Source organism: Sinocyclocheilus grahami, unplaced genomic scaffold, assembly GCF_001515645.1.
Source record: "Sinocyclocheilus grahami isolate Dianchi unplaced genomic scaffold, SAMN03320097.WGS_v1.1 scaffold1275.1, whole genome shotgun sequence".
In the NCBI taxonomy this organism is placed as follows: domain Eukaryota; kingdom Metazoa; phylum Chordata; class Actinopteri; order Cypriniformes; family Cyprinidae; genus Sinocyclocheilus; species Sinocyclocheilus grahami.
Window position 1 is genome coordinate 450,787 of NW_015506454.1, and position 11,631 is coordinate 462,417.

The 11,631-nt window shown below is 41.4% G+C and overlaps 1 protein-coding gene across 14 annotated transcripts in view; it reads left to right on the forward strand.

Annotated features, from left to right (window-relative positions):
* Positions 1 to 11,631, forward strand: part of LOC107568712 (epidermal growth factor receptor kinase substrate 8-like) — a 44,077-nt gene that overhangs the window by 24,418 nt on the left and 8,028 nt on the right. For 8 of the 14 annotated variants that reach the window (XM_016254687.1, XM_016254690.1, XM_016254693.1 and 5 more), the window contains exons 3-17: positions 259 to 320; positions 1,373 to 1,440; positions 2,614 to 2,775; positions 3,738 to 3,887; positions 3,961 to 4,043; positions 4,121 to 4,257; positions 4,333 to 4,406; positions 7,798 to 7,924; positions 8,008 to 8,096; positions 8,197 to 8,271; positions 8,660 to 8,808; positions 9,531 to 9,684; positions 9,772 to 9,905; positions 11,108 to 11,216; positions 11,290 to 11,430. In XM_016254687.1, coding sequence (XP_016110173.1) covers positions 259 to 320; positions 1,373 to 1,440; positions 2,614 to 2,775; positions 3,738 to 3,887; positions 3,961 to 4,043; positions 4,121 to 4,257; positions 4,333 to 4,406; positions 7,798 to 7,924; positions 8,008 to 8,096; positions 8,197 to 8,271; positions 8,660 to 8,808; positions 9,531 to 9,684; positions 9,772 to 9,905; positions 11,108 to 11,216; positions 11,290 to 11,430 — 1,714 coding nt within the window. Of the gene's footprint in view, positions 1 to 258; positions 321 to 1,372; positions 1,441 to 1,504; positions 1,574 to 2,613; positions 2,776 to 3,737; positions 3,888 to 3,960; positions 4,044 to 4,120; positions 4,258 to 4,332; positions 4,407 to 7,797; positions 7,925 to 8,007; positions 8,097 to 8,196; positions 8,272 to 8,659; positions 8,809 to 9,530; positions 9,685 to 9,771; positions 9,906 to 11,107; positions 11,217 to 11,289; positions 11,431 to 11,631 lie in introns of those variants that run through there. The other 6 variants (XM_016254694.1, XM_016254699.1, XM_016254701.1 and 3 more) reach the window with 4 other exon arrangements.

The following is an 11,631-nucleotide window of genomic DNA, read 5'->3' on the forward strand; positions in this document are numbered from 1 at the left end:
CACACACACACACACACTCACACTCTCTCTCTCTCACACAAACACACACACACACACACCCACACACTCTCTCTCACATACGCGCGCACACACACACACACACACACACACAGGCCGTGAGTGACTGAGGACAGAACACGTGTCACAATGATTATTAATTCACTTCGGTCCTAGAAGAACAGCAGGGAAAGTGTGAGTATGGATGAGCGCTAGTGTACTAACTCTCTCTCTCTCTCTCTCTCTCTCTCTCTCTCTCAGCGGTCATGGCTCACTGTCTCCAGATGTTCCTGCCAAAAGGTCGGGTGGTAAAGCTCTGTACGGTACGTGTGTCCCCCTGCTGTCTGCTGAGGGAACTGCAGTGCCCCTGAACCCTCCTGAATGCTGCGTCACCATGACAACGCGCTCCAGGAGGGATTATGGGATTGTGTTATTCAGTGTGTGACGTGAAGAACATGATGAAGACGTTCAGAAGGGATTCATCCGAAAGATTCATATTGATATGTTCTACTGTGTTTGCATGAGAACACATCTGACTCGTATTTCACCGCAATAATAATAAAAATACAGTCAAGATGCTTTATACAATACAGCTTCACAAGAGAAAACAACAGTGTTGATGATGCAAGATTCATCAGTTACGACGCAAATTCAATTTAAAGCATCTCTACAGAAGACAATAGAGTCATTATTCAGTTCAGTGTTGATTCAGTGTTAATGTTGGAAAATTCATCAGCTATGATATGTTCAATTTCAGCTCAACGTTAGACGATAGAGTCATTATTCAGATCAATTCAGTTCAGATCAGTTATTCTCAACTAAACAAATACTGTAATGTGAAAAATTTTAGTAAAGCCACGAAATATTATCATGATGTATAATATAGTCTACATAATATATTATACTATTTTTGATTTGCAATCATCAAAATGGGTGGAAAATGTTCATTTGCTTTATTGAGAGCATAAAGTGTGTGAGTGTGTGTGTGTGAGTGTGTGTGTGTGAGTGGGTGTGTGTGAGTGTGTGTGTGTGTGTGTGAGTGAGTGAGTGAGTGTGTGTGTGAGTGGGTGTGAGTGAGTGAGTGAGTGTGTGTGTGAGTGGGTGTGTGTGAGTGTGTGTGTGTGTGTGTGTGTGTGTCCAGTCTTCTCCTCTCCTGCTAGTTTCCCAGCTGAATCTGCTCCTGCGTCATGAACTCCTCACACGCGTGTGAGTTGATGTGTTCGGTCTTACGCGTCCACACAGAATCTGTTCCCGATTGAGGCTGATCGATCAGCTGTGTAGAGCTCCAGAATCACAGCAGAAGATGCAGATTCCGTCTGGACGCGCTTGTGTGCTTCTGACGGCGATTATATAACGACATCTGCTCTTTCCTCAGAACATAGGAAGAACTACACCAAAAACAGCATCAACAGCCTGACGGACACGTCACAGTACCATGTGGAGGTGAGACACGCATCCGTTCAGGAGAATGAGTGAAGATCTGATCACACTAGGATCAGTTCTGACTCTGTATTAAGCAATTAGACACACATCAACACATGAACTCATCCTCAGAAACCAGGAGAATACAACACAGGTGACATTAAAAGTATAATTCATCCAGAAATGATCATTCTGTCATCATTGACTCCTGTATGACTTTTTTTCTTCTGTAAAAGAAGATATTTTGAAAGTGTTGTCCATGCAATGGAAGTCAATGGGGTCCAATGTTGTTTAAACTTTAACGTTCTTCAAAATATCTTATTTTACAAAAAAGAAAGTCATGCACTTTAAATATGAATGAATTCGTATAAATATGAATTTGGCTGCCAGTGTAAATTCTTTGTCCTGAAGCATGTTATTTAGGCATCATACTATTATAGTTTTTAATTAATACTTTAGAATGCGTTTTTATTTTTATGTTTTGCATTTTTATTTTAGTGTCAGCTAAAGTTTTAGCAATTTTATAATTTTTAGTAGTTTCTGTTATTTTTATATATGTCTGTGTAGATTTTAATAATCAGTTTACGTTTGAATTATTTTAGTGCATCAAGTTAAACTAAATGAAAATGAGAAATGTTGACAGTCACCACTGATAAGCTACTACTAAATATTGTAGAAACTTAATTTTCTGTAAAGTTGCTTTGCAACTATTTGTATCATAAAAAGCGCTATACAAATAAACTTGAATTGAATTGAATGAAAATGACTTTTTTAGATTTTATTTTTATTTCAGTTAACATTTATTATATTTCATGTAACAAATGTTTTTTATTTAAAATTTTAGTTTCAGTTTTAGTTAACTATAATAACCACGTCATGACACACCTTTATTTCTATAGCGCTTTATACAATACAGACTGTTTCAAAGCAGCTTCTCCGTAATAAACAGGAAAAATATTGCAAAATTCATCAATTTACCTGTAAAGCAGCTCCGCAGAAGTCTTTATTCAGTTCAGATTTTATTCTCATCCAATAGTGTCAATGCAGTTCAATTAAAAAATGTTACTGAATATTAATTCTTTTAAACCCTAAAAGCAAACCAAAGCCAAGTTGAGAAGCTCTGTGTTTTTCTGTCTGCTTTGAATCAATAAAGTGCTATAGAAATAAAGGTGACTTGACTTTTGTCTCTTGCAGCATCTGTCCACGTTTGTGATGGACCGCAAGGAGGCCATGCTGACCATCGAGGACGGCGTCAGAAAGCTGCGTCTGCTGGACGCTAAAGGAAAGGTTTGGACGCAGGACATGATCCTGCAGGTGGATGGGAAAGCCGTCAGCCTCATCGACCACGAAAGCAAGGTGCGCAGGGATTAAAGTTTCGTTGCTACGACGGATTTCCGTCAGTTCATAAAGACCGTCACTTGCTTCATTCCTGAATGATTCAGTCATTCGAACGAATCAATTGAATGAATGAATCAGTGATAAAATCAGTGACTTGCCGCCACCTGCTGGCAGACTTAGTTTCATTTTTAGCGTATAATTTCATATTTCTGTATTCAAAATTGTATATTTAAAACATTAATCTCCACATTAATTTATTTATTTAATTGCCCTCGTGCCACCTCATTAAACGTCTGAAAATGTCCCTACAAGCCACTTTTGTGTTCTTCTGCACCACCTCTGTAGTAGAAATTAATTTATTAATACTAATTTCATATGATTGGTAACTTATTTGTCTTATTCTACATATTGTTTTAAATAGAAATTTTAAAAAGATTATAAACATACATTTTTGAATTTGACGTAGATGAAAATTATGCCATTGCAAAGGTAAAAAGAAAATACTCCTGTCAGTCACTTTAAGGAGTCACATGTCACCTCGTATTAGGAAGGCTAATTTTTGATCAGAATTTTTGATTATTGATCAGAAGGTGATTGATGATGAAGATGATTTTCAGACATTTAATGAGGCTTAGAGGTAGCATGAGTGCAATTAAATTCATAAATTCATGTGGAGATTAATGTTTTAAATATACAATTTTGAATACAGAAATATGAAATTATGTGCTAAAAATTAAACTAAATCCGCCAGCAGGTGGCGGCAAGTCACTGATTTTATCACGGATTCATTAATTTAATTGATTCGTTCGAACAATTGAATCATTCCGGAATGAAGCAAGTGACTGTCTTTATGAACTGACGGAAATCCGTCGTAGCGACGGAACACTTTAATCCCTGGATACGAACCCACCGATCCGCCGTCAGACCCCCGATGATACACGTGTGGCCTGATCACATGCATGTGTGTGTGTGTGTTTCAGAACGAGCTGGAGAACTTTCCTCTGGGCTCGATCCAGCACTGTCAGGCCGTGATGAACGCCTGCAGCTACGACTCCATCCTGGCACTGGTGTGTAAGGAGTCCAGCCAGGGCAAACCGGACCTGCACCTGTTCCAGTGCGACGACATCAAGGTCGGGCATCACCGCAGCGTTCGTCACGTTCACGCGTTTGCACAGTACTGACCGTGTGCTTTGACTTCCTCAGGCCAATTTGATCCACGTGGACATCGAGAGCGCCATCAGCGACCACAAGTGCGGGAAGGTCAAGAAGCGTCCGGAGGTGCTGAAGTAAGTCCAGCACTTGTCAATTATAAAGATGCCTGTTGCCACGGTAACGCAGCATCCGCTTCTCTGTGCCCCGTCAGAATGATTCTGAAGAGTGACGGAACTATCCCTCCGCCCCCAGGAGGCCACGCCCCCAACCCTCCAGGAGCTGTCAATCAAGCGGACGCCAAGAGCCGAGTGGCCAGCTGGTCTGCGTGGACCAATGAGCAACAGGAGCGTGAGTGGAGGCGTGTCTGTTGTTAACCCTCGAGTTCCTGTCCCAGAGTCTCATTGTGTGTGTGTTTGTCCTCAGATGATCCACAGAGACATTACACAGAGCTGGAAGACTCTCCTGAAATGAGCGCAGCTCAAGTGGACAGAGATGTGGTGAGTTTTTACACTGATACACGACGACATCCTGTTCCTGCTCCCACGGATCCTTAAAAAGTCCTAAAAAGTATTACATTTGATTGTTAAAATTTATTTTGTTAAAAGTCCTATTTTTACTTTTTTTAGATGACGCTTTGACTTAGACATATATGACCCTGGACCACAAAACCAGTCTTTAGTGTCAGTTTTTTAAAATTGAGATGTATGCATCATATGAAATATGAATTTGACCGAGATACAACTATTTGAAAAACAAAATATTGAGAAAATCATCTTTAAAGTGGTCCAAATGAAGCTCTTAGCAATGCATATTACTAATCAAACATTAAGTTTTGATATATTTATGGTAGGAAATTTACAAAATATCTTCATGGAACATGATCTTTACTTAATATCCTAATGATTTTTGGCATAAAAGAAAAATGTATAATTGTGACCCATACAATGTATTGTTGGCTATTGCTACAAATATCCCCCAGCGACTCAACACTGCTTTTGTGCTGCAGGCTCACACATCTAAATACTTTACCAACATAAAACTACCGAATTAGCATTATATAATTTTTACTATTCTTTGGGGATTTGCCTGTTCTCGTGACAACTCGTGGCATTTATGACAGCGTATTACGTATTGTCTCTGTCTCTTGAACGCGAAAGGGAGCGAGAAGGAGAAGAAAATGAGTAAATGTAAGTTCAGTTGTAAGTTGATTCTTTATGTTCATAGGGGTGTGGGATATGTATGCAGTTATATGACCCAAAAATTCAAGATACACTGGCATTTTTACCTCCAGTGATTTGATGTCTTATTTATATCGAAATATGTAGTTATATCAAAATATCACATGAGAAAGAGTGCCGTTTTTCCCAAATATCAGCACGATTGCAACTGTGATATTTATTTTATACAACAGTTAAATAAACAATAAGTTAACATTGTGGGTTACATTTTAGACACAACACTGTCAGTACTGTTCGTTTTTCCTTTATTTCGCCAACGAAAATTTCAGAATGAAACCACAGCAGAACCGAGTCTCTGAACAACACACAGCAGTGATTCGTTACTGAATGAATCTGCGTTTTGAACAAATCAGTTGAATTAATGATTCAGTGACTCATTCAGTGGTTGCGGTTTGAACGAATCGTTTGAATGAATGACTCACTCAGCTCACTCCTTAAGACTTGCCGTCACCTACTAGCAGTTTTAGTTTGATATTTAAGGTACCTTTTAATTAAAAAGTTACAATTATTAATAATTTCTTATTTAAATATTGGATTAAAAAACAATCTCATTGCATTATTTATGCTAATGCCACTTCTGTCACCTCTGCACTGTTAAGCTATTTTGTTGAAAATAATTTCATTTGATTGGTAAGTTCTAATTGAACTTATTTTAAATGTTAGAATTTTGGTGATGCATACAAATGTAAGTATAGAAAAAAACTCCTTGTATAGGTAGAAATGCCCCTGTAAATCATTTTAAGGTGACAAATATTGTCCTTTAATAAAAAAGTAAATTTCTGTCACTGCTGTGAACTGACCACCACATAGAATATGAATAATATGAACATCTTCTCGAGTCAGCTGTTCACAACAGGCCTAAAACACTATAAAACACAAAATATCATCTAATTTTAGTCATCAACAGAATCTTTGAAAATATCGAGATATCATTTATTGTTAATTTTGCACACCCCTAATGTACAGTATTGATTTTTATTTCTTCAGGTCTTAAAAAGCCTTAAATTTGACTTTTAAAAAATGTGATTTCAATGTGACGATTTCATTAAAAAACAGGCTGAATTGGGGAAACAAATTGCGATTGCAGTTTATAATGCAATTTTATAATATAATAATATTTTGCAGTGGATAAAAGGCATCCTGAAGACTTTCAGTCAGATTGATGGTTTGTGTGTGCGAAAGTCACGTGTGTGTATGTGTGTGTGTGTGTGTGTGCGTGAGAGTCACGTGTGTGTGTGTGTGTGCGAGAGTCACGTGTGTGTGTCTGTGTGTGTGTGTGTGTGCGTGCGAGAGTCACGTGTGTGTGTGTATCTGTGTGTGTGTGTGTGTGTGTGTGTGTGCGCGAGAGTCACGTGTGTGTGTGTGTGTGCGAGAGTCACGTGTGTGTGTCTGTGTGTGTGTGTGTGTGCGTGCGAGAGTCACGTGTGTGTGTGTATCTGTGTGTGTGTGTGTGTGTGTGTGTGTGCGCGAGAGTCACGTGTGTGTGTGTGTGTGCGAGAGTCACGTGTGTGTGTCTGTGTGTGTGTGTGTGTGCGTGCGAGAGTCACGTGTGTGTGTGTATCTGTGTGTGTGTGTGTGTGTGTGTGTGTGCGCGAGAGTCACGTGTGTGTGTGTGTGTGCGAGAGTCACGTGTGTGTGTCTGTGTGTGTGTGTGTGTGCGTGCGAGAGTCACGTGTGTGTGTGTATCTGTGTGTGTGTGTGTGTGTGTGTGTGTGCGCGAGAGTCACGTGTGTGTGTGTGTGTGCGAGAGTCACGTGTGTGTGTCTGTGTGTGTGTGTGTGTGCGTGCGAGAGTCACGTGTGTGTGTGTATCTGTGTGTGTGTGTGTGTGTGTGTGTGTGCGCGAGAGTCACGTGTGTGTGTGTGTGTGCGAGAGTCACGTGTGTGTGTCTGTGTGTGTGTGTGTGTGCGTGCGAGAGTCACGTGTGTGTGTGTATCTGTGTGTGTGTGTGTGTGTGTGTGTGTGCGCGAGAGTCACGTGTGTGTGTGTGTGTGCGAGAGTCACGTGTGTGTGTCTGTGTGTGTGTGTGTGTGCGTGCGAGAGTCACGTGTGTGTGTGTATCTGTGTGTGTGTGTGTGTGTGTGTGTGTGCGCGAGAGTCACGTGTGTGTGTGTGTGTGCGAGAGTCACGTGTGTGTGTCTGTGTGTGTGTGTGTGTGCGTGCGAGAGTCACGTGTGTGTGTGTATCTGTGTGTGTGTGTGTGTGTGTGTGTGTGCGCGAGAGTCACGTGTGTGTGTGTGTGTGCGAGAGTCACGTGTGTGTGTCTGTGTGTGTGTGTGTGTGCGTGCGAGAGTCACGTGTGTGTGTGTATCTGTGTGTGTGTGTGTGTGTGTGTGTGTGCGCGAGAGTCACGTGTGTGTGTGTGTGTGCGAGAGTCACGTGTGTGTGTCTGTGTGTGTGTGTGTGTGCGTGCGAGAGTCACGTGTGTGTGTGTATCTGTGTGTGTGTGTGTGTGTGTGTGTGTGCGCGAGAGTCACGTGTGTGTGTGTGTGTGCGAGAGTCACGTGTGTGTGTCTGTGTGTGTGTGTGTGTGCGTGCGAGAGTCACGTGTGTGTGTGTATCTGTGTGTGTGTGTGTGTGTGTGTGTGTGCGAGAGTCACGTGTGTGTGTGTTTGTGCAGCAGATGGTAAAATACTGACATGTGTTACAGCAAATCCTCAATCACATTCTGGACGACATCGAACACTTCGTCACCAAACTGCAGAAAGCCGCCGAGGCCTTTAATGAGCTCTCCAAACGCAAGAAAACCAAGAAGAGCAAAAAGAGAGGACCGGGAGGTGAGCGTCACCTCACATCACACATCCACATCATCCTCATCGTCAGTGTGTCATGAGTGTGTTTGCTGTGTGTCTTCAATCAGAGGGGGTTTTGACGCTGAGAGCTAAACCTTCGTCTCAGGACGAGTTTATCGACTGTTTCCAGAAGTTCAAACACGCCTTCAACCTGCTGGTGAGTGACGATAGCCAGGTCCCCATCCCAGTAACGAACATTTTTAGCAGGAGAATCTCATTTAGATTATCTGTGATGTGATTATTGTTTGTCGTTCCAGGGGAAGTTGAAGAACCACATTCAGAACCCCAGCGCTGTAGATCTGGTCCACTTCCTGTTCAATCCTCTCAGACTGGTGCGTCTTCTGATCACGTGTGTGTGTGTGTGTGTGTGTGTGTAACAGCCGGTGTGTCGGACTGACGTGTGTTTGTGTGAGTGTGAGTGTGTGTCTGTTTGTGTGAGTGTGAGTGTGTGAGTGTGAGTGTGTGAGTGTGTTTGTGTGAGTGTGTGTGTGTTTGTGTGTGTGTGTGTGAGTGTGTGTCTGTTTGTGTGAGTGTGTGAGTGTGTTTGTGTGAGTGTGTGTGTGTGTGTGTGTGTGTGTGTGTGTGTGTGTGTGTGTGAGTGTGAGTGTGTGTCTGTTTGTGTGAGTGTGTTTGTGTGAGTGTGTGTGTGTGTTTGTGTGTGTGTGGGTGTGGAACAGCCGTTCTGTCGGACTGACGTGTGTGTGTGTGTGTGTGTCTCAGGTGATCCAGACGTCTGGAGGGGTGGATCTGGCTAAAAGCGTGATCGTTCCTCTCCTCACCAGAGAAGCCATTGACTTCCTGCACGCGGTGGGTTCGGCGGAGGAGAGACACCTGTGGGTCACGCTGGGAGACGGATGGACCAAATGCAGGTACTGGAACGACTCTCTTAATAGAACAAAACTGACCGATATTTAAAACTTTTCATTGAACAAAATCAAACATCATTTAAATCTCTTAACTGAACGAAAACAACTGATATCTAAAAATTTTAACAAAACAAAACCAGCCGATATTTAATTCTCCTAACTGAACAAAAACGTAATATTTTAATCTCTTAACAGAACAAAGCCAACCAACATGAAAATGTCTTATTAGAACAAAACTGATAAATCTCTAAATATAACAAAGCCGACCAGACATTTAAATATTTGATTAATAGATCAAAACCAACCGATATTTAAGTCTCTTAACAGAATAAAAATGACCGATATTAAAACATTTTATCAGCACAAAACTGATATTTAAATATTTTATCAGAACAAAACCAACTTGTATTTAAATCTCTTTAAAAGAAAAAAACAGACTGATATTTAAATCTTTTAAATCGAATAAAATCTAACAACATTTAAATCTCTTAATTGAACAAAACCAACCGATATTTAAATGTCTTAACAGAACAAAACCATCCGCTATTAATACATTTGAGCAGAACAAAACTAACTGATATTTAAATAATTTAACATTACAAAACTGACCGATATTCAAATCTTTTAATCGAACTAAATCAAATAACATTTAAATCTGTTAACAGAACAAAAAAAGCATGTGTATTGTGAAAAGCGCTTTAGAGATACTTTTGTCTTGTGTGGAGGTTGGAGTGGCCGAAGGATCACCCGTTTCCTCCGCACACGCTGTGTTTCCGGGACGGCTGGGAGCCGCCGGTGCTGGTGTCTCGTGAGCAAGACGTGGCTCAGCTGGCGGAGAGGCGCGGCGCGGCGCAGACCGAGGTTCAGAGACCTGTGGACGTGAGATGCTCTTTCACCTTTAACACTTACAGTGTGACGCTGTGAAGTATTTGATGAAGTGAAAGCGGTTTTTTTCTCTCCCGACAGCAGCTGGTAGTCCAGGACTTCCCCGGTGCAGACGGGTACGGCTACAGTCACACTTCTTACAAGCGTTTGCACCTGCTGGAGCCAGACATGGCCGTGGCTGCTTTTAAACACGCGGTCAGCCATCATGTAGATAGGTAAAACCCACCGGGGTACAAGCGACTGCACCGCGCGCCCTGGAGAACCGGCTCAGCGCGCGCTACGCTTCTGGGTTCATTCTGCTTCTCAAACTCTCAGCTCTGACCTGAGCTCTCAGTCTGTTAAAGCGTCTTCAGACGGAGTAAAGACTCTCTTCCCGTCTCGTTCTCGAGCTCTGAGACGCTCCTCCACGGCGGCAGCAGTCGGTCAATAACGACATTCATCAGTAGATTCAACATGTAAAGAGAGCGAGCTTGTGTTTAAGAGATTACGCTGGAAAAAATCATGTTCTTCCTCAGCATTTTTGTCTTGTTTTGCAGTGCAAATATGCCAACATTGTTAAACCAAGATACTTTACTTGAGATGCAAAAGGAATAAAGTTAAAAAAACACACCAAAAAACAATTATTTTGCATATTCTAAATGCTAAGCAGATTTATTTATTTAATTATTATAGACTTGGGTTTAATTAAGATTAAAAAAACGACCATTCTCACACACACACACACACACACACACACACACACACACACACACACACACACACATACACAACCCACACTCTGATATTCATACCAACACACCCACACAATTATAATTACATCATTTCAATTCAATTGGCCTTTTTTTCCAGCAGAAGCAGAAAACATGAACAGAATGAGTATCTGCTCCATAAACCAAACCTGAGAAAATGGTGCAATAAGGTGGAAAAGAATAAAAAGCTGAAAAAACACTTGCCAACAGAATGAAAGCCTATTAACAAAGAATGCATGATTTTATGCTTGTATTGCACTGAGATTAAATACAGCCGTTTTAATGGGGACATTTTTGTCCTATTTTTGCACCTTGTATAAAATAGATTTACTTAAGGAAATGAGTGTGAAATATTATTTATTTTTATATATTTATCAATATAATTCCAATAAAAAAAACACTTGACCAAATTTATGCTGTTTGCATTAACAGCAAATTTGATTTAAAAAAAGCAAGTTTATTTTTCTGATTATTAGCAGATATTAGTTTTTATTTTAAGCTTAAAGTCACTTAATTTGGATTATTATTTCAGAAAAACAAGGCAATAAAACAACAGCTTAAGTCATTTTGCTTCTCAAGTGAATCTGTCTGTTTGTACTGAAAAACAAGGCAAACGTGATTTTTGGCTGCGTCTCATTTGTTGAGGTTCTTTGACTCTTTCTCTTCAGGAACCTGGAGGCTCACGGCCAGACGCAGAGAAACTTTGCCAAATCCAGATATGACTTTGTGGCCAGAAACAACACTGAACTGTCTGTGATGAAAGACGAGGTGGTGGAGGTACGTCACGTGATGATGATGATGATGATGATGATGATGTGTCATGTGACGTGTCGATCTGATTGGCCGTCAGGTGCTGGATGACAGGAAGCAGTGGTGGAAGGTGCGTAACGGGATGGGCGCTTCGGGATACGTGCCAAACAACATTCTGGAGATCAGCAGAGCGGTGGACGTGACGGGCCGCGGGGAGCCCATCTACAGCCACACCATACAGGTGACACACACACTCACACACACACACACACACATCACACATCACTCACACACACACACACACTCACACACACGCGCTCTCTCTCTCACACACACATATACACACACACACACACACCACGCACACACACACACATCACGCACGCACTCTCTCTCTCACACACACATATACACACACACACACTCACACACACACACACAC